Consider the following 23,064-nt stretch of genomic DNA (forward strand, 5'->3'; position numbering starts at 1 on the left):
ACTGGAAACGAACGTGGTGTGGGTGTTTTGATATCCCGGTGTAAGTGGCCATTGGCTTTATTTTTGTGTTGTTAATTCCGGTGGCTGATGTATTGCCGTTAGTAGAGTGGATTTTCTTCAGAAGAGATTTTGCAGGCGTCTTGATCTTTAGCTATTTTTAGCAATCTCTAAGAGCTTAAATCATAAAAATGAAAAGCTTATGCTCAAGGTTTATTGGGAGCAAGAGGGTGCATTGCAAACTGGACGGAATAACTGAAGTTTTTTTATATAACTTGGTCATTGTAAGCTTAGGAAGTTGAAAAAGAGGGTTTTTCTGTTAATGTCCTCTTGATTTCCTTAAGAGAAGTGAGGGGATGGCGCTGAAGAGCCATTAATAAAGTTTCAGTAGTCAGCCCCAACAGTGCTAATGTCTGGATCTAGCCAAGTCTTACATCAGTCGGTGAATCAATACATTTTTCTTGCATTCACACACGTTCTGTTTTCTCTCTCCTCTGTTTTCACTACAGACAATCGTAGCTTAAGTATTATCTCAAATTTATTGCATGCTATGAATATATTCAGTGTCATAATTAAAATGGGTTGTATGCAGCTACCAAAGTGACCACATCAAATTAAATCTCATTTTACTTTGGCAGTAGTGCATTTTAAAAGTGATAATTAAGAAAACTCCTTCCAGATAGGAAGAACTATGATCTGTGCTTTTGGGGGGTCCTTTATGAAGTTGGTTTCACTATGTTTTGTAGTTAAAACTGAACAAGTAAGGTGCATTTCCATACAAAAAAAATGCTTCTTTCCCCATTTTTATCCTATGGTAAAATTGTATTCAAGTAGATCTCTTGGCTGTATCACAGGTGTAACCAGTTGAATCTTGGTAATGAAAGACTTAAAGTATTTGCATTTACTTTCTTACTTCCTTTAAATTTCTAGGTCCCTCCCTCTTCCCCTGCCATATTCTGCAGTAAAAGTGGTGGTGGTTCTTTGCTTCCAGGCACAGTTTTTATCTCGTTTCAAACACCTTAATTTGCAAGTTTAATTCAGTCTGTTTCATGTAGTTATCTTTCACATTAATTTGTTTTCTATAACGTTTAAACAGCGTAAGGAATAATAGGCATGGGCTGGTTAGAGAAACACGTCTGGAGTAGATAATTAAATAACTTTAAAATATTTTAAAAGAGGAAAGTCAGAAGCTAATGTTGTTTTATGAAGTGGCACGTGCACATGTGGTTTTTCTCTTTATCTGCCCAGATGAATGACACTTCTTTTTTCTTATTCTAGGCCATTGAACAAAAAATCAAAGGTAAGTTACTTTAGAGTTATTTCTATTCTATATATTATTTCAGTGTTTTTAAATAATGTTGAATCAAATGTCACCTGAAAGCTCTTCTCAAAAGTAAAAGATGGGATCCTTGAAACTTCAGTTGCAATTCTCAGTGCCCTCAAGAGACTAGAAGGGTAATGGCTAAGGGTTTGTTCCAGGGATTGGAGTCTTCTGTTCTTCCTATTTTCCATTCTTAATTACTTACACAGCACAAAGCATATACTTAATACCTTGAGTTCTTTTCCTTATTTGCTTTTTTCCTCTTTTTTTGCTTTGTTTGAAAAGTACACACACACTCTTAACACATACGTGGTGTGACCATGTATAGATCCACGTAATGGGTCGCTTTGAAATTTCATTTCCAACTATTGTAAGTGCAGCTGGGGTTGGGAATGCTTGATAGTTAAAACTAGACATATCAATCGCTTGTTGAACTATTGCCTGTGGCACAGTGATCAGGATGGTGCTTTCTGAAAGGTGTAACTTGGATGTTCAGTGCCAGGCTGGGAACACTGCAGTTCTTCTGAATGTTTGTGGGTTTTGTACAGATCTCCGCTCCAACCGGCTTCTGTAAAGGGCAGAGAAAGATTCTTTTGGCTTTCTCTTTAGTTCTAGCCCATAACCTGTTAGTTGGGAAGTGAATGGTAATTGCGTAAGTGATCATGTGGAGTGCTTGCTGAATCCCCGTTTTCTGGGAACTTTGGGTTTGATTTAATACTTGAGCAGTGGTAGAAACGGGAGCTTGGAAGCCCTGCTTAGCAGAGATGCAATTACTGTTGGAAAAATCAAAAAGTGTTTGAAGTGCTGTTCTCGCATGAAGGTAGTAAAATGGTAGAGGACACACTGCGCTTGAGAAGGGATGAAGAAACAAATGAAAGTGTCCATTACTGAGGCGTGTGTTTGAAGAAGCATCCTAGTTCGTGTGTGGTTGGAATGGAGGAGGCAGGTTCTCCACATAAAAAACGCGCTGATTCGCCTGCCGAGGACTGCAGCACCATTACTGGGTATCAGGAGGCGCATTTAGGTCTAGTTTATTTAAGTGCAATGTATACTTTAGTGTGTGTGTTTAAATGGGGGGGGGAAAAACCCCCAACAGCTTGAGCAGGACCAGTAGGTTTTCAGGGATCGCGGGCCGCTCAGGTTCTGTGTCTTGGGGAGTTCTCCTCCGTGGCGCGTACAGGGGGCTGGTGGTTTGGGTATGGGGTGTCCTTCTCTTGAGGCAGAGGAAGCTGCCGGAGCGTGGTGGCTGCAGGAGTGTCTGTGAGCTGTTCTGTGGGCAGTGTCAGTGCCGGGACCAGCCGTGCAGCCATCCTGGGGCTTCACCCAACGCTGGGCACTGGAATCGCTTGGGAGGTCTGTGGCTGTCATTAAGCACAGGGCTGAATACTTAATAAAATTGCTGGAAGAGTATTATAATTACTGAACACTCTAAATTTGTTTTTTAAAGCACCCCTTCTGGAGCAGTGCGTGGAATTGCACTTGAAGTACAGGCCGAGCATTTGTTTTCTTCTGTGTTTTCCTGACGTAAGGCCTCTAAGATAATATGCCTGATTTAATGAGTTGTGAAACTCTTTGGTTTTGTTCTGAAGTAATAAAATATATCTGAAGAGATGGTGAAGGAGAATGGTAAAATACTTTGCTGTCAATAATAACGTCCGTTTTGAGTGAACGTCTGACCTGTGTGCTTATGCTGCGCTGGCATCCATGCATCACGTCGGGGACGAGGCTGCAAAAGCAAATGGCTAAAAATAGCATGAAGGCAGGAGGGCAGTAATTCTGTTCAATGGGCTACCTGATGCTAATCTTCAAATTGAAAGAAAATGCCTTTCTTTTCAAGGACAGAGGGTGATTTTTTTATTTTCTCCATTTTCTCCTTGGAGACCTAATGTTTACTGATGGGATTGTTAAGTTCCAACTTTAATGTTTTTATTAAAAGGGTATTTTGAGAAGTTTAGCAGGAATTTAGAGTTGTCAAACGCAGGCTGGCAGTCCTTCTGAAGAGCAGACATGATGAGATTCAGATACGCAACTTTTTGCAAGAGTTTCTATAGGAACAAAATTGGTTGCTTATGTTGCGCATAGCTCTTTCATTGTTTCAACAGTTTTGCCTACTTGTTTTCAGGATGCAAATTAATGTTTCATTAGTTTCCAAGTTTCCATCGCGTTAATGTCTTAAATAATTTATTCTGTGCATGAGCTGAAGATAAAATACAAGAGTATAGGATCTCTAAATTATTCAGAATTATGTTCCTTCTTTTAGAAAAGTAGCTGGTTAAGTGGTGGGGGTGGGTAAGGGAGGTTATTTCTTGTTTTTAAGCGTAGTTTGGATGGCTTCAAAATGTTGTTTCAGCTAAGGTAGAAATTGCTTTTGTACCAGCTGAAGTAGCTACCAGTGTGCATGTAAAATTATAAGATGACCTTTTGAGGAAGTTAATAGTGCTGTTTGGTTTTGTTTTTTTTTTTTCCCCCCCCTCTTCAGGAATAGGAATGGGAAGTGATGAAGATGATGCTAATATAAATGTTTCTGGTACAAGTAGCATTTTAATACTGTAGTATCGTCATTAAAAATGCATGTATGTCATTCCTGTGGGTTTCAAATATTCTAACCTGTCTGGTTTTATACATCTGGTTTTATTAAGAGGGAAGAGGAAGTTCATAGGAGTTAGAGATGAATGTATTATTTAGTCGCTAAGTGGAAGGTTTCTCTGTCTGCAGCAGCTAGCATAACAAATTTGTACATTGACAAGTGCCCTCCAAGTGCTCTTGTACCAGGTATTTCAGGAAAAAATAACTATTATTTGAATGTCCTTATTAGTTGAGAATACTGTAGAATTTGTCAATTGTTGTGGTGTTCCTTCTGGCTTGGCAAAAGACGTATTTTTGCTGTGTTTAATGTCAGTGCTGTTAAAGACAGACAAAATCAATTTACCCTGAATTCCTCCTAAAACAGGACTCTACAAACCACACTGTGGCCACAAGTAGCTAACGATAAGCCAAGCACTAAAGTAAATACTGTTTAAGAATGTTTGAGCTTTGTTGTACATGCTCGCTTCAGTAATCATGGTGTACTTCTGCAGAACGAGATTTCGCTATGAGATGAAATATCTTTTTGCGCTCGCTTTAATGTGTGTTCATAATACCCCAGTGAAGTAATTTCTAAAATTTAAGCAGTAATGTTGATGCTAGTGTTGTGGTTAGTTGTTCTGGATGCTTTTGTGCTCTGCGAAACAATGCAAGCTAGAGCTGGAAACATCTGTCAATCTGCAGTTCTGAATTCCTCTGCTTTGTAGAAGGCAGAGGCATAAAGTACTACTTTTATTGCAGAACAGAATAAACTTTGAATCAACCACTGAAACGGAAAGTGCTTTTAAAAATAGCTGGGTGTGGAATTGAAATCTTTTGACTCATATTTCCCACCTTGGAAACTTATTCATTTTCTTCTCTGTGAAGCAAAATTGCCCTAATACACTAACTCTTCTGTTTTTTGTCAGTGGAGCTTTTTTTTTGGTTTGTTTTTTGGTGTTTTTTGTGTTTTTTTTCACTTGCCTAACTGTGCTTTTCCTGATTGGAAAAGCTGTTATGTTAGCTTTTAAATCTTGAAAGCAAATAGCAAAAATGAACAGAGTAAGAAATGCTTGCTGTTAAAATTACCCGTAGGAATGGCACACAACTTACCTTTGTGCGGATCTTCAGGGGTTAATGAATTGGCAAACAGTTAGATATTTTCCAGATCAGCTAGCTGAGCTTACAGCTGCGGCCATTTTTCCACAACGAAAATTCTAGCACTACATCTTACGTGTGTCAGCTTGAAAGCCAGACTTCCTCTGTTTGCCCTTCAGCATTCCAGCACTGACAACTCTTTGGGGCATGACATGCAGGGAGAGAGCATTACAATACATTTTTAAGAGGTCAGCTTCAGCAGCAGCAAGAAGAAACATTTAAATGACAGCTTGGTGCTGTTCTTTGTGTGGTTTAGTAGACGATTTGATCTTTGTACGCTGATTTTGTGCGAGCGAGAAACTGTTTTCCATCTGCATTAAAGTTATTCAAACAGCTGCCTTTTTTTTTTTTTTTTTTTTTTTTTTTTTTTTTTTTTTTGGCCCTACTCCAGGAGGAGTTGGCAGGCAGCACTCCTGGAGCAGTAAAATGACACCATGCTTCTCCTCCATTTTCTAATGAAATCTGCAGAGTGGGAAAGCAACACAAGTTGGAAGCGTCTTTCTTTGGAATCTCTCTGTAAACTGTAACTTCACCATCCCCTGCTTTGTGGGTTTTCAGCAGGTTTGTTCTTTATGAAAAACTGTCATTTTTAATACTTGTTTCTGTAAACTTGCTATTACTAGTCAAGTAAATTAACTGTGATAGACTGTAAGCCTGTTAATACTCTTTCTGCTTTAACATGATTCAGAATAAAATACTGAAGTGCAGAGCAAACTTTTGTTAAGCAAGGAACTGGTGTATAACAGAATATTAATACAGTGATTAAGGGGTGTTGGAATTTATAGTAGCCATATTGGAATATTAATGTATTATTTAGTCTTCTGAGAAGTTTTGGACCAGAAAATGTTGGACAGGATAAACTGTATAGCTTAAAACTTTGTGGTACTTAGGGAAGCGCAGGCAAGAGAATTCTGTGGCACTTCTGATTAATTTACTTTGAAATTAAGGTACAGATGTAAACTGCACATTCTTTACTACAAGCCTATTATTTGGTAGATTTCTATCTAGTTTGCTGATAATACTGGAAAGAATTACCACATTTTCAAAGGAAATGAATGCTTAGAATATATGAGAAATACAATTTTCTTAAAACTGTTTGTGAAGTCTCGTTCATGCCGTAGCTTAGGGGCTGGCTTGGCAGAACGTAGCTTGTTTATTACTTTTACGGTCAAAAGTGATTCGATTACCTGCAAGTCCATTGGATTATGTTATAATACGCACCGGGTCTTAAAGTGGTTTTAATTGGGACGGGAAAGTACTAACGTTGCTGGGTTGCAGTACGGCCCTAAGCATGCTATTTGCAACTCTGGATGTCTCGTGGAATGTCGTATAGAAATGATTTTATCTGAGAGGAGAAATTGTACATGAATGGAAGTAGTACTGTAGGGAAAAATGAATATCTTTCATTGACCCTGTTGTGGGGTGTTCTGTGTTGGATTTAAAAAAAAAAAAAAATAATCTGAGTGAGGTGTGCTTTCCACTTAAACTGACAGGAAAAAAAAAAAATACAGTGTGCAGAACGCTAAAGGATGTATATGTGTCCCTAAGTGGTGTCATTACTTTGTTGGGTTGATAATGATACACTGGCTGCAAAAAGTGGTGGTTTTCTGCTGTCAGCACACCTCAGGTGCAGGCTGAGCTGTGCTTGAAGCTGTGAAGAGTACTTGGTGTGAAGCAGTTGCAGCAGAAGGCATGCTGATAGATGAAAAAGTTAAGATTTGGGCAGTAGTTCTACAGGTTGCGGTATGTGAAGAATTTATTTTTTTTAATTTCAAAGCTTGTTGCAGTACCTAGACCGCAGGAATGTGCTAAGTGCTTGTGCATTAAAATGTTGACAGATTCTTAGCTATTTGTTAAAATAAATGGCCCTCCCCCCCCAAGGCTCAGGGATTCTCAGTTATTTTCGTTATCATTAAACCAGGAAATTTGAAAATTAATAAATGGAAATAGATTTCAAACTTCTTTGTATTTGTAAAATTCAGTTTTGATCTTAAGTTCTTGTTGCACTATATGCATCAAAACATTATGTAAGGAATCTGACCCGAGTTACCTCCTTTTTTAAATATAGCTAACGACTTCGGTTGATGGAATCTGATATGCTATTGGTGATTTTTATCAACTTGTCAGTTTATCTAACAGCTTTTGAATATCCCTATTCCCTGTGCTCTGTACATTAAATTGACTTATGTCTTGGCTGTTCTTCTCCTTAATTCTGTCCTTCTCCGGTCAGCTGTGAAATAGGGAGCGCTGGGTCAGAGCTGTGGTGGGGCTGGGGCAGCTCCTCTCCCCTGGAGACTGCCGTCTCCTGCGAAACAAGGAGGTGGCTAAAAGTGTTCTCTTCTGCTTTGCTTAAGTAGCCTAAATGTAATGTTCCTTGAAAACACAACTCAGATGCAGATTCTGAGGTGACAGTTTATTCTAATGGCCTTTGTGTATGTGTTTTTCAAAATACGTAACTGCATATTATAGTAGAAATAAAAAGAAATTAGTCATAAGTAACACTGACAGTATTCAAATTGATTCCTTAAACAAAAGCTTAAGGAGTTTGTGTTCATTTATTTTTTATGTTGTATTCACATGACTATGTTCTGAAAGTGAATGATAAAATGGTCTTTAAACAAATGAAAAAAAATTTTAAAAGCCCCAGAAAACTACATTTTCAGCCATGTAGTAACAATATCCCTGCTGCTGACATGCCAGGAAACTTAAATGGAACACAGCAGGGAAGTGGTTTGAGGATGCTGCTCTTAAGCCTCGAGTCATGTATGTTTAGATGCTGCCAGTGTGCAGAACTATTGTTGAAAACAAATACAGCCTTATAGTAACTGAAACCTGATTTGTAATTGGGCGCCGCCTCGCCCTGCGGTGCGGAGCCAGAGCCTCGCTGGTCCCCAGCAGTGCCGCCTGCCTCAGTTTGCCCCTTCCCCAGCCCGCGGGGTCGCTCCCCTTCCCCAGCCCGCCACTGCCGTAGAGGAGCCGACGGAGCTGCGTCCTGGACTCTTCTCTCACAGGACCTTCATGAAAAAATTGTGGGGCTGACTTCAGCCTGGGTCACTTTTCCCCTCTGTTGGCTGCACGGGCCCAGAGAGGGTCGTGTTGCTGGGGAAGGAGTGACCTGTAACTAGGAGGAACCTCTTTTATGTTTGTCACCGGAGAAGCTGCATTACCGAGCTTTGACCTTGCTGTTAGCAGCAGGAATGCTGCACGGATGAAACTATTTTCCTTCAGTAACTTCTAGAACTGCCAGTTTCATTTTGTGAAGTTCTGGGTGGAGATGGTGACTTGACCGTGTAGGTAGGTCAGTGCTGAGGGAGGTCAGGATCGAGTCTTGAGGTATCTCAGGAAGTTCCACAATAAATGTTAGACTCACTTTATGCATACCTCATCCGAGAAATTGGAAAATCACGTTAACATGTCGCTAATGTGAGGGGCTGGAGGTACGGCTCAGCCCTTGTGGTTGGGGTGGATGGCAGTAGGGCCGGGAAACACACATCCATAGCTCGCTGGGTCCCTTCGGGGTGTTGAGCTGCTTTACCTACACCTGAACACCCCGTTCTTGCCATCTTGGCTTTGGTACTGCTTGGGGCAGAGGCGTTGGGGATGTTGTGGGTTTCCCTTTATTCAGCCTCTGAGTTTGTGTTTGCTCACAGCTGACCTCTGCAAATTATTTGACCTTCGTCTTGCCTTGAAGTGGCCACACTGTCAAGGCTGAAGGATAACTTGGAGTTGCAGTTGCACGTTGGGTATTTTATCGATGCTGGCACAGTCCTGTCAACCTGGGGAGGGGGGTACCTGCACTCTCAGCTTCTCCTGCTGGCAACAGATTGACTTAAGGGTATGAACAGGTTTCCCTTTGGCTGGTAGGGTTGATAGAGGCGAGTCTTGACAATGCGTTCTGTATGTCCTGTTCACCTCTTGTTCTTTTCGGGCAAGATCATAACGTTTTTCTGTACATAACGCTTAAGTTTCCCATTGGAGTAAGATTTTTTTTTTTTAATTACTTAAATATTTTTTAAAATAAAGTTTCAATGCCAAAATAAACTGGCACAGTACTGATTTCTACAGGAAGGTTGTTAGTAGTAGCATACTTTAACCGCGATAACTTTGTTAGGAGCGATAGCAAGACATATTTCTGCTTCCAGATCTGTGCTATTAAAGCTGTGATTATGGGATAAAAGAGCATTTAATGGGGAATGAGTTACAGCTTGAATCAAAAATGCTGCCATTACATAATATATAAACACATCTAAGAATATTGACTTAGTCTTCAATTTTTTAAGTTGCTGTTCTTATGAATAACTTTGTCCAACTTTCTTTTTTTTGGGGGTGGGGGTAGTGCCAGAACAAACAAAGACAAGTGTAAGCCAGCCTCAGCCTGTCACCTCTAACGGCACTTCCACAGTAACCAGCACTAATAATAATGCCAAGCGGGCCACAGCCAACAGTCAGCAGCAGCAGACCTTGCCTCGATACCCTCCTCGTGAAGTACCACCGCGATTTCGACACCAGGAACAGAAACAGCTTCTGAAACGAGGTCAGCAGTTACCAGTTATAGCTGCAAACCTGGGATCTACTCCTAAAGTATTAAACGGCCAGTCAGGAGGCAGCACTGTCACAAATAAACAGCCAGTGACCAACGGAGAAGTGCCGAACAGCAGCAAAAAACAGCCAGGTGAGGGGGCGGTACCTTCTTTTACTGTAACTAAAATAGAATAGTTTAAATTCGATTATTACTGAAATATTTGAGCTAATATTATTTATACTGGATGTAAGCTGTAGCATGATATTTTCCTGTGTTACACCTTAATATCAAGCATTGTGGGATGGTTTCAGCCATCTTTGTGCAAGTTCCATGCTGACACTGAAGACACCGTAGTTGCTCCTCGTTGCCAGTGGTGTACGATAGACGTGTCTGGTTTTGAGCGGATGGTGAAGCCAGTGTGACTGCTGCCATGTTTGAATTTCCAGTGTTTGTCCCACTAATTCATCATGGTCATGGTACGAAGCATCTTTTTTGCATCCAGTTTTGATACAGAGATCTCACAAGGAAGGGTTTTTCAGCCAGGTCCCAGAGCATTCAGAACAGCATCTCCAGACTTTTTTTCTCTCTTCCTATCCAGAGATACAGCTAAGGACAACTTGTCTAGAATATCAGAATTGCTTTTTGTTGTTAGGTCATCTTTGTTCATCTACATGAAGCTTGGTTGTCTTACAAAATGGATTGGCCTTTACCTTTATTACTATTTAAGTGTAGTTATCCTTTGTTATTTTGGCTTGTTATGCATTCTCTTCAAATGCCCTTTTCAGATTAGTAAACTTGTGTTACACGTGCATAATCTGCCGTTCAGTGAATGTGCACGCAGTTCAGCAAATTTTTTAGGACAATAAAGACAGTCTTATTTGTGGCTGGGGAAAAAAAAAGTGATTTTCAAAGGGATTTGATAACAATGCATGCTAACACTTAAAATGTTGGGCAAACTTTCTTATTTTTATATTTGTATTTAATTTTTGACGTGCACATAGAAGTAGTGATCCAACTTGTTCCCGTAGATAGTTTCTTCTCAAACTGTACTGAATTTCCAGTGTTTCTCAACATTAGTGCATTCTACACCACCACAAAGGATGTGACTCCTAGCCCCTTCAGTTAAAAAGATTTCTGGAAAATAGCCTTGATGTTTCAAGTTTTAGTTAAATTTTGAGCTATTCTGATTACTGAATCCTGAAGAACCGGTATTTAAAACAAAAGTAAACAATCAGAGCATGGAAGCAGTTTATCCACATGCCCCTTGATGAATGCTTCTGGTATTACTTTCCAGTATTATTCTTGTAACATACTGATAGAACTCTTCACCATTCCAAGAAGTAATGTTTAAGTAATTAATATTTTGGTTTTACTTCATCTGTATAATTCTGTTCCTGTCTATGGTCAGGTTTAAAGTAACCTTTCATATACTTGCTTGCTTCTAAGATGAAACTTTTTGGCCAGATTGTATGGTAGCAAGTAGTGATTTAAATAACTCACATGTAAACTCATTTAAAAAGTATTACTCTTTATACAATGTATTAAACCTCCTAATCCTGCCCAGAGGAGTTTTTTCAGTGTACTGTCCTTCATTTCACTTCTTTTGTGAACACCAGCCCAGTATTTAGTTGGATTCCCGTTTGTGTGTTGGATTCTTCCCCGTTTTGCTGGGTTTTGTGCTGGCGTGGCCGGCCAGCCTTTGGCTGGGCGCTGTGAGCGCGTCCCTGCGCGGTGCTGCCGCGGCGCTGTCCTGAGCTTCCGAGGCACCCGCTGCATGAGGAGTAGTTCTGCGGTTTGAGTAGTGTGTCTCCACATCCAGCTGGTAACGAAAAGGTTCTGAGAGCCTTTAGGGGAGAGAAAGGTTGGCCAAATCACTTTCCCATCCTGAGAAAAAGTCTGCATTGTCAGTAGCATCCTGTCAGGTTTAACTGGGCACTGGGCGGGGGCAATCCCCGCTGAACTCGTCACAGCCCACACGTGGGGCTGGGCGCCAGGGTCTCATTCCTTGGTGCCGTGTATCTGCGCTGTAAGAGCCCGTTCCTCCACTGGAACCAGGAATAATGTCTGGTTGGGATCTTTTGCCATCTTCTCTGAGAACTGTAGGTATATGATGATGTAAAGGAAAGTAGATTTTCAGTGCTGGATTTCTGTAATGGTTTCAGGGTCTTGGCTAGTGGATTGCCTGTGAGGTAGCCTGGAGGTGGCCGTAGCCCAGCAGCACGCAGCAGTGACTCGGTGTCCTTTGGCACCTCTGTATCTGAAAGGAAACACTACTGTCATTTGCCTGTCTCACTCTTACTCACTCTCCATGGTTCCTCTTTTAGCATCCAGCAACAACTTCTAGGTACTCTCCCTGTTGTTCTCTGAAATTAAAAATCTCATTAAATTTGACACATCTGTAGATCCCTTCCCCATTGAAAGAATATCCGCATACATGCTGTTCAGGTTAACAGATTTCATACCTTAACAGAGTGTCTTTGAAGATAAGTTTCTGACTTTTTTAAAGCATTATTTAATGGTTATTTGGATCGATCTGTATTTTAGGGCTAAAAGAAAAACTGTGGCTTGACGTGTTGAAGTCAAAATTGCTGGAATTGGTAATGACTGCGGTTGTTTTATCCATCATTCCATGAGAGACCCTGGGGTAGGATCTCTCCCTGGTTCCAGCTGTGGTTGTAACTGTTTGGTAGGTTTGTAAATGCCAGGGAACACAAGTACTGCTACATTTAAAGTCTTCCTTTAATTACCCTGGCCACAGTAAGTTTTTAAGTCTTCATTATAGGGGAATTTTTAAATTATATCAGTGGTCACAAAAAACCTCTTTGTGGACCATCACCTTCTCTTTCAAAAATTAACCAGCTTTCGTTAGAAGTAAAGCTTGAGAAGGGATAGTCCTGTGGGTTGTTCAGGGTTTTTTTTTCTGCTGTTTCTAGGACATTTGGCATATCTTTTTAGTAGACACATAAGTGAAGCTCATGCCATGTAGTACTTCTGAAACAGATACAGTCTTGTACCAAGATGGCTATTTTAAGAAATGTACATAAGTAGCTCTTTATCAGAGCATTTTCATACCCAATTCAGTTGTTTGCTTTACTGAAATGTTCCCCCCTGTGTAAACTTCACATGTAAGGAAGGTCTTGAATGCTGCCTTGGTACATTTGTTTGCCTCTCTGCTTTCTAGCACATCAGAATAGCCAGGTGGTTATTACACAATGAAATGATTTATATCTTGAGCTAAAATATTTGCCAGCAGTAATTGCTTACAACTGTGGGACAGAACAAAACAGGAGAGCACCGTCAGACTCCTGGCGTTAGTCCAGTTACTCGGATTCCTCCTTTGACACAAGTGGATCTTGCTTTATCCTTGTGCATCTTGCAGAGCTGCAAAATTATGTTACAGTCAGAGCCTTTGGAAATTAAAGATTCTTCCTGTAACTGGAGGGTTTTTTTTCCTCTCGTTGTAGGAGCCAGGGAAGAAGTGAGCAGTTGGGATTTGCAGTTAGTAGTGATGGAGGTTGACTTAATTTAGGGAACATTGCCTTGAACATAACAGTTGTGTTCTCCCAACTGTAAAATTTGTGAATTTGAAACACTGGCTTTGTTTTCGTGTGCTGCCTGTAGGACACTCAGGAGGAAGCAGCCATCAAAGAGTGGTAAATGACAGTCTGTTATGCACATGCTTAGGTTAAGTCAGAGTTGGGCTGTACTTAGTTATTTCTGCTTGCTAAATCAGGTGGAAAAAGCATGTCATTCAAGGAAGTGATATGAACTTGCTTAAGTTTCAGGGCTGACCTCTGAAATTCTAAGTTAGTACAGGTCAAAGTTGGTTCTGGTTTCGATGACTATAAATTCTTCTTTTTTATATAAATTAAACTTTTAAGAACATGTTAAATGTGTTAACGAAATAACAAATGTATAAAAACTAACTTGTAGTGGAAATAATTAGTAAAAGCAGCACAATTGCTAATAATTAAATCTAAATGCTACATGTCTAAAGCTGGATTTGCTATCGGTGGCTCTGCTCCCTGTGGCGTGTTCAGCACTGTGGGCGAGGCAGCTCAGAATTTGTCGCTAGCACGGGCAGGGCTGAGAGATGGCTCTTGAGAGAAGCCTTTCCTGAAGCAGGGGTGCTTATAAATGGGTTTAAATAAATGGGTGCTTTGGGAACTGTTCTCAGAGGGATAGTTTACTTAATGTTTCTGTAATTTTCTTGCTTTTTGTTTTTTTGTAGGCATGCCTCCCATTCGGGACTTGGTGAGCCACTCCCCTAACCAGTCAGGTCAGATATTTAAATCTCACTTTTTTTTTTTTTTTTTTTTTAGTTGCATGTATCACATGATTTTGTCCGATTTTTATTTTTTTATTCTTTGGGTTGTGTTTTCTGATAGCATGTGTCGTGTGAACGACTGACTGAAGTGTGCTTCCTCTGTGCCGTGACACATTTGGTTAACTATGTTTAATCAAACATTTTTAATTTTCTAAAATAACGTCAGAATTCATACCAAAGCAGATATTTTGTGGCGCCTTGGCTTTAAAGCACTACATGTCTTTTTTTACCTTTATGCTTACATGTTAAATTGCCTCTTCGTGGTGTTGCATTGACTAATGTGCGCAGGCTTGTGCTTGATATCGGAGACATTTCATGGCACTGTGGTGGAAATCACATCTGGGGGCCCCTCTGTTTTGAACGCTGAGTTTGTGCTGGGGTAGCAGTGTGTGAAGGCCTGCAGCTGCGTACGTGGGTTACTGGGGATGCTGGTGAAGAGCACTTGCTGTCTGAGTAAGGCTTTGGAGCACATGTGCTGTGTGGGGAGCGGGGACATGCTGCCTGAGACTTGCAGGGCTTAGGGGAGACTTCCCGGGGCATTCCTTGGGGTTTCTCTGAAGGCTGCCCTCCAGGGGGTGATGTTCGACCTCCCCTCTTTTCCCTCGGGGTGCTCAGTGCAGCAGGAGCCCGGGCCAGAGCCCCCACTGGGGCAGCACAGGGGGGCGGCGAGCAGGCGGGTCCCTTCGGGCGCAGGGGACACGCACCCGTGTCCTGGCAGCCTCCTTGTCCCGTCCTGGCAGCCTTCCCGCCCTGCTGGGAGGCTCACGGCTACCTCTGCCAGCTCTGGGGCTGGAGGGCTCTAAGAAGACACGGTCTGCAAGACCTTTTTCTTCACCACAGAGAAACGGATAGGTGACATTAACAAACAGATTTTATTCTTTTGGTTTTGTCATTTCATAAGAAAGGTGCTTCTTAGCTTGTTTACTAAAAGCTAAAAAGCTTGTTTACTAAAACGCATTTTTTTCATGAGGACTGGAGGTACAGTAATGGGCAAGGTATAGTACTGTCAGTCTGTGGGTACCAGTATGTACTGGGACTGGAAAAGGAGGCAGGGAGCAAGATTCAAGTATTTCTTAATTTATGCTTCTAAATCCTACTGTTTATTTTAGACCATGTGATGGTACATTAAAACAAACAAACTACTTCAGAAAATACACACAGTTTCCTGCAAACATTTCCTGCGGGGGTAACTCATAGCTAGAAAGCATTAAATTATTACAAGTTATTGAAAAAAAAATCTTAGTAGATTAGTGAATTTTAAGAAACTCAGGCATGTGTGGTTGTGTTTTTCCCCAGGATTTAAGCAGCAAAAGTTGCAACTTCTAAATATTTCTGGGAGAAGACCATGAGTAGGCTGTTCCTGACTTGTTTTGCTGTGCACCAAATGCAGTATGTTGTCGGTTTTGAGGGTGTGTTTGTGCTATCTGCCAGATATGGAAAACCAGAGATAATACTTTTGCTTATTCAGTATACTTAATCTCAGAAGTTCATGGGTTGTGGAGATTCAGATAGGGATATTTCAGAACAGTGGCTCATGTTAGACTGACACATTTATGTCCAGGGAAAAGACTTAGTCAAGGTAGTTTTGTATGTAATAGGATAAAATTCTGGATGACTGGAAATTAATCATTGTAGGATGTTTGTGTATTGGTTCGTTGCAAACTGTGTGTTGCATCTAAATTAGTATAATAGAATTTTAATAAATACAGGCTTTTTTATGTATTCTATTGTTGTGCAAATTAGGGTTTGTTTACCATTTCACTCTGGCTTGTAGTCATAACTGAATGCAGGCTGTTTGCCATCTGTAGGCTTTCATGTTGTTTTTAAAATTGATCATGTTATTGGGATGATGTTTATGTAACCAAGATTTTGTTTTGTTAGGGCAGCTCTTGGTGCTGTTGATTGTCTCCTTTGTGAGAATGCGGACAGCTCTTTGACTAGTCTTTTAATATAGGTCAAATGTCTTTTTTCAAAATATCAGGGTGAGATTTGGAATCTTGGGCGGCGCTGGACAGTTGCTCGAATCCTACAATGTTTTTTTCCAGTAACAGGTTAATAGGCAGGTTCTGGGTTGTGTTCAGCTGAACAAATGTCTTCAGTTCTCCCAGGGGTGCTGTGTGCTTCTCTTCCCAGCCTGTGGAGCTGCCAGGCACTTGTGGCTATTGCAGCGCTATTCCTACCTGCCACAGGTCGTCTTCCACTACTCCCTGTTCCAAATTGCTGTGCCAGGGTCCTTGTTTCTCTTGTAGTGACTACGTGACTCTTATACAGTTGTTTCTGGACACTCTCAGGCTTCCCCTGTCGTGGTTGCTGGAGGAGCAGAGGGTGATCCCTGCTCTGGGCTGCTCCGAGGAGTACGCAGGGTCTTCGGCTAGACTCTTTTTTCACTGTAGGATGAATATACTGATTGAAAATACACTAAAAATAGACCAAAACTTGTGGCACATCAGTGTGATACTCAATAAACTGTCCATAATAACTTAAATGTAAGCTTTTTTGATTTGTTCCTTCCCATTTCCTCATAGACCACCAAGATCATAAATTCAAATAATGTAGTATTTAAAATTTGTCACTCTGATGTACAAATATGGGATTTTCTGCTTGTCATGGTGTTCTGAAGTTCCTTTTGGGAGATGGAAGCACTGAAATAAGATCTCCTTTTACATCTACATCAGCTGTGCTTCTCTTCAGATTGGTCAGTCGTGCTTCAGACACTAAACCTCATCAACCCTTTTTGCAGTTGAGCGCTAAGAGCAGGCTCCTGCCGGATGATCCCTGTGTTTGAGAGCTGAGCTACTGCCAGAAGCCCTGTCTGGGGTACGTTGTAACCTCTGACGGAGGTGGCAGTTTTGACTAAGGGTTTCAATAGAGTAGATGCAGCTCGGTTCCTTACACTGAGCAGTAGGTGGGGGTTTGGGTGCAGGACTGACCCTCCTCGTGGCTGGTGGCTTCCTTTCAAACTTCAGTTAACTTGTGCTTCTTGGAAACACCAGAGGCTTGTAAATTAGTGTTACATTTTTAAAACAGCCAGTCCCTAAATGTTCTTTAAATAGCTTCTGAGAAAATGAAGGATTGGTAGCTGTAGCGTTTTGTTGCTGTTGGCTCCGCTAACCTGAGCGGGTGCCGTGTCCTGAAGCGTTCGGGCACAGCGACTGCACCGTCTTCTGGTCGGATGTAAGGCATGTGCTGTGAAAGTCTATTAAGAATGAGCAGGAGCTATGAAACTTTTATCTTATGGTACATTTATTTTGAATATTGTAAGTAAAGGCAAAAAAAGAGAACATTCAAAGAAAAGTTGATAGTTTCTTTTTTAAAAAACCTGAATGCTTTAATGGGCAGAGAAGCGTGGTTTGCTACGTACCCAGGCATCGAGCGTACACCAGTGTGGGGTTCTTCCAGTGCAGGCAAATACTAAGTAAAAAAAACTTCAGGGATGTTTCGTGCTTGCATTGTGCTGCCAAGTTCATTACTATTTTTCATATGCTTCACACTTTCAGAGTTTCATCTTCTGGTGCACCTGTGTGGCACTGTTTTGATTTAACAGTTGGGGGGAGGTCCCTGCAGCAAAGCTTTAGACAGATGAAAATCGATAGCGCTTATTTTGAGGCAGATATTCCACAGTGCCTGTATTTAACCAGGAAAGGTTTAAGTGAGTGAGTGTGTGTGTCGATTCCCAGGCATGATCAGCTTACAGAAAAGAAGCAGTAGTTCTTACATAAATGAAAATAAGAAGTACCAGTTCAGCTACTGTTTTTAATCTGTACTTCTGTGGCAGCAGAACTTTAGATCGGTCTTGTGGTTTTTGTGTTGGATTGTTACTGTACAAAAGAAAATATCTTAACTTGTACTTAAGAATTCTTGTGTATCTCAACGGGGGTGGGAAGGTGTGTGTTTCTCTGGCTGTTGTCACATAGCAGTTGGTACTACAAGGTCAGTTTACTATCCTGTTTAGATTTCTGCCTTTCAGAATGTCTTTTATATAGTATTTCAGTTATTAACGTGTACAAGTTTTTAGAAAATACTTTGTATGTGGTGATACAGAGTATTTCTAAAAAATCCTTTTTCTCTGGCCAAAAAAAAGAAGTGTACCTTTAGGAGTGCTGCTTTGTGCTCTCTGTGAGTGCAGCTTTGCATGCTGGTGAGAGGTGTGGTGGGTTGTGTGTGTGGTGGTGCTCTCAGCAGCTGTACCAGGAAGCTTTCTCCATCATCTTCAGTGGCTGTAGTGTTAAAATAAGCCAAGTAATTCCTGGCTTAGTACCTTTATACTTTTTTTTCTCTTCTGCTTAATGAAGTAATAATACTAAATTTATAATAATGCTCTTGGACTTTCCTTCTTCCCTTTAGATCTGAACCACAGTGGTCTAGGATCCCATTATGAAAATTCTCACTGGGGACCAGTCTCTTCAAATAGTGACTCCAGCACAAACTGGGATAAAGTTATTGTAGACGGCTCTGACAAAGAAGCATGGCCATCAATCACTGGCAGTGACCCAGAGTTGACATCAGAATGTATGGACACTGACTCTGCCTCTAGCTCTGGGTCAGAGAGAAACCTCGTTATAATGGCTTCAGGGAGCACAGGTGGTGAAAATGATGGCATTCGAAATGGCATTGGACATGGTTCTCAAAATAAGTTTGTGGTTGGTAGCAACAGCAATAATGTGGGCAATGGAAGTATTAATGGGCCGTGGGGTTTATCCCATGGAACCATAATAAGCACATGTCAAGTTTCTGTGGATGCTCCTGACAGCAAATCTGAAAGTAGCAACAATAGAATGAATGCTTGGGGCACCATAAACTCTTCATCAAATGGAGGGTTAAATCCAAGCACTTTGAATTCAAATGGCAACCATGGTGCCTGGCCTGTATTGGAGAACAATGGACATGCCCTGAAAGGGTCTGTAGGGAGTGGTAATCCTGGCACAAATATCCAGTGCAGTACCATAGGTCAGATATCTAATAGTCAGAGTATTAACTCTAAAGTGGGTGGTTCAGCCCATGGTTCCTGGGGAAGCCTTCAGGAAAATTGTGATTCTGAAGTAAATGGTACAAGGAAGGTTTCATTCAGTGGGCAACCTCAAAACCTTAACACTGAAATGAATGGACCAAATAACACTACTAACTTTATGACCTCTAGTTTACCAAACTCTGCTGGTTCAGTGCAGATTAACGAACTGCCTAATAATACAGGGCATGGGGCCTGGCGTGTGAGCACAATGAATCATTCTCAGATTCAGGCCTCTCCAGTTACAAATGGCACTTCCATTTCTCATCTTAGCAATGGTGAGGCGAAAAATGGTGGATCTTACGGTACTACATGGGGTGCCTATGGTTCTAATTACTCTGGAGACAAATGTTCAGGCCCAAACAGCCAAGCTAATGGTGACACTGTGAATGCAACTCTAATGCAGCCAGGCATTAGTGGGCCTGGCAGCACTAACTTTCAAATCAACGGGAATAAAGGAGGAGGGGTGTGGGAGGCAGGGACAGTCAACTCCCAGAACGTGCCGTGGGGAGGCGGAAATGGTGCGAGTGCTGGCGGAAGTCGAAGAGGATGGGGCAACCCTGCACAAAACACTGGCACTAACGTTTCCAATGGGGAGTGGAGTAAACTGCCTAGTAATCAGCATTCCAGCGAGAGCGTGAACGGCAACAGCAGGAAGTTTACAAACGGATGGAAATCTACTGAGGAGGATGACCTTAACAGCCAGAGTTCTGCTGCCTCTCAGATAACTGAGCAGAGCAGCGCATGGGCCAAAACTGGTACGGGGGACAGCGAAGGTAGTTCGGAGAGCACTGGATGCCATGAAGATAGAGTAACGACAGAAGGACAGAATCGAGAGAGAAGGAAAGTTGACCAGCATGCATTACTCCAAAGCATAGTGAACAGAACTGACTTAGATCCACGTGTCCTTTCCAACTCTGGTTGGGGACAGACTCCAATCAAACAGAACACTGCCTGGGATACCGAAACATCCCCGAGGGGTGAAAGAAAAACTGACAATGGGACAGAGGCCTGGGGAGGCTCTGTGACACAGACTTCCAGCTCAGGGGGGTGTGTGGATAGACCTAGCCCTAACAATAATGATACCTCATCTGTATCAGGGTGGGGAGATCCAAAGTCTGCTACAAGGTGGGGAGACTCCAAAGGGTCAAACAGCCAAGGGGGGTGGGAAGAAGATTCTGCTGCTACAGTAATGGTCAAGAGCAATCAATCATGGGGAAGTGGCAAAGAGGAAAAGGCATCTTGGAATGACGCACAGAAGATCAAACAGGGATGGGTAGATGGGCAAAAGGCCAGCCAGGGTTGGGCAGTTTCTGCCGGTGATAGCTGGGGTGAAAATTCAAGAAGTAACCATTGGGGTGAGGCGAAGAAATCCAGTTCGGGAGGTAGCGACAGTGACAGATCAGTATCTGGTTGGAATGAGCCAGGTAAATCAAATTCTGTTACTTGGGGAGGTAATAATACGAACCCAAATAGTTCTTCGGGATGGGATGAGCCTGCGAAGTCTAATCAGAACCAGGGCTGGGGAGACCCTCCTAAATCCAATCAGCCTCAAGTTTGGGGGGATTCATCAAAGCCAATCAACTCTCCAGAATGGAACAAACAGGATGTTGGCTCCTGGGGAGCACCATCTGCCACAACCAAACCCCCAGGGTCGGGCTGGCTGGGCGGGCCGATGCCGGCACCAGCGAAGGAGGAAGAACCCACCGGCTGGGAGGAGCCGTCCCCTGAATCAATACGCCGTAAAATGGAAATTGATGATGGAACTTCTGCTTGGGGTGATCCAAGCAAATACAACTACAAAAATGTGAATATGTGGAATAAAAATGTCCCAAACAGTAGCAGCAGTTCAGACCAGCAAGCACAGGTACATCAGCAGCTACTGTCTTCAAGTGCCATGTCTAGCAAGGAGAGCAGTTCGGGCTCTGGTAAGACTTGGTTTTATGCAAATTTGTGGTTTCCGTTAATTTTAAAACAATTCGTTTGTTCTGCCTTCATATACAAGTATTTTAGTTTCAGAGCGGAAAGGGGAAGGTGCCAGTGAAGTACCATTTTATTTTTTAAAAGGAAAAGTAACAGCAGTGCTCATAGGTGGTTGATATTTTTGTACAGATTGGAACATTGCTCTAGTTTTAAATAGCTTGAGTAATAAAGACTCCACAGCAATACTTGAATTCTGGGGTGTGAGAACACACAGAAGATATTTTAAATAGTATCTGAGGAACGAAAGTATTTTTCTTCATTGGATTCTAAACCAGTTAAAACTTAATGTTGCCAAAAGACTTCCCACCCCCCAAAAAAAAAAAAATTGAGCTGCTACAAGAGAGATCAAAGGGTGATGGTTTCATACAGACTCAAGATCAGGCTTCCTCATCCTGTCGTTTGGGGAGCAGTGAGTAATGATACTTGCAGATGAGCTTATGTGGTGGTGAAGAAGTAGTTTGTGCTCTGTCTCTTTTTAGGTGTGAAGTAGCTTAAATATAATGAGCAGCTCTTTAGGAACTTAATATCTTAGAAATTTCTGTTACCAAAATGTATTCTTTTTCCATATGAAACCTGTATTTTTGTGATTTTTTTTTTTTTAATAGAACAGCTTACAGTTGTAGTAATTACCTTCATACAAAATGTAAATGTCTACTAAGATGCTTTTTATTGTATGTTATGGATCTAGAAAACACAAAGCATCTGAGTCTCTTTAGATAGCTTTTAAAATGCTGTTGAAAAACGTGCCAATAACTCATACTGCTTTGAAAGGTTGGGGAGAGCCTCCTACTCCAGCCACTACTGTAGATAATGGAACTTCAGCGTGGGGTAAGCCCATGGATACTGGTACTAGCTGGGGAGAACCCATCAGCGATGCAGCAGGCACCTCTGGCTGGGGAAGTGCTTCTCTTGGTCAACAGGCTTCAAATAAACCTGGTGAGTGCTTTCTGCAGCCCCTTGGAATTCAGGGTGTTTGAGGATGCTGAAATGCCTCTATGGAAGCTTTACGTTTTCGAGGGCTTTTGAAGTAAACATCAAGCTAACTTGGGTGTTAAGGGCAGTCAGTTGCTGGTGAAATGTTAACGTGCTGGATTCTTTTCACAACAGGGCCTAAATCTATGCAAGATAGTTGGTGTGGAGATGATATGCCATTGACAGGCAGTCGTCAGACCAGCTGGGAGGAAGAGGAGGATGTAGAGATTGGAATGTGGAACAGCAGTTCTTCACAAGAAGCTAACCCATCTTTAAATTGGCCACCATATATGAAAAAAATGCCCACAAAGGTAATGAGGAGGTTGAGTCAAGGTTTCTGCGCTGTTGGCACTTCTAAAAGCCACGTCAGAGCAGATTGCTGGGCTGAGTGGAGCCATTAAGCTTTAATTTTCATTCGTAACGTTTTATGATGTAACTGAAGCAGCAGGTGGTAAACATCTCCTGAGTATCACAGGAATTCCTTTCTGTTTTTAAGGGAATAATGAAAGGTGGAAATAAGCAAGATGAAACATGGATCAATCCATTCATTAAGCAATTCACAAATCTCAGTTTTTCAGTAAGTATTTACCTTTACCTGGCTTCACTGCCAGTTATAATGCACAAAGATTAAAATGCTTGATTAGCCTGGTGTTTGTTTTCGTAGTATTTTTACTTCTGTTTGTCTTCCCTCTCGCCCATCCCTTTTCTTTGCATCCTCATTACAAAAAGAGCTATTTATTGATCAGAAGCGTTTTTGTAAACACTACCCAGGGATTCATCCAATAGTCTGATGTTTCACTTAATAATCTTACATAAATATTTTGGTGAAGATACCTGTTCTCAACTGGGTAACAACTTAAAGGGAGAAAATGCTTTAAAACAGCATCTGATTTGTCTTGATTTTTTTTTTTTTTTGCAGGTTTCAATTGAAATATTGTATAGGAATGTCTTAGGTTTAGCTTTTAAAAATATTATTGTTAAATAATTGTGATTCATTTTATTACTTCAGAGAGAATCACCAGAAGAAACCATACAGAGCAATAAGATGGACATGTCTGGAGGTAAGAATAGGAGAACCTACCTAGGTTTTACTGCTTTCCTTTCCAGTCTCTCTTCTAGTTCATATCCTTCTGTAAATTACTTTTTAAAAACTATATATATATATATATATATATATATATATATATATATATATATATATATATATATATATATAT

General features: G+C 41.3%; 1 protein-coding gene across 7 annotated transcripts in view; it reads left to right on the forward strand.

Annotated features, from left to right (window-relative positions):
* The window catches only part of TNRC6A (trinucleotide repeat containing 6A), a 49,915-nt gene that overhangs the window by 13,897 nt on the left and 12,954 nt on the right, over positions 1-23,064 (forward strand). For all 7 annotated transcript variants that reach the window (XM_026859406.1, XM_026859405.1, XM_026859407.1 and 4 more), the window contains 8 exons: positions 1,276-1,297; positions 9,375-9,710; positions 13,792-13,839; positions 18,232-20,820; positions 21,647-21,811; positions 21,983-22,158; positions 22,344-22,424; positions 22,857-22,908. In XM_026859406.1, the coding sequence (XP_026715207.1) occupies positions 1,276-1,297; positions 9,375-9,710; positions 13,792-13,839; positions 18,232-20,820; positions 21,647-21,811; positions 21,983-22,158; positions 22,344-22,424; positions 22,857-22,908 (3,469 nt within the window). The remainder of the gene's footprint in view (positions 1-1,275; positions 1,298-9,374; positions 9,711-13,791; positions 13,840-18,231; positions 20,821-21,646; positions 21,812-21,982; positions 22,159-22,343; positions 22,425-22,856; positions 22,909-23,064) is intronic.

The sequence above is a fragment of the Athene cunicularia genome (genome assembly GCF_003259725.1).
Source record: "Athene cunicularia isolate RWA chromosome 14 unlocalized genomic scaffold, athCun1 chr14_part2, whole genome shotgun sequence".
Taxonomy (NCBI): domain Eukaryota; kingdom Metazoa; phylum Chordata; class Aves; order Strigiformes; family Strigidae; genus Athene; species Athene cunicularia.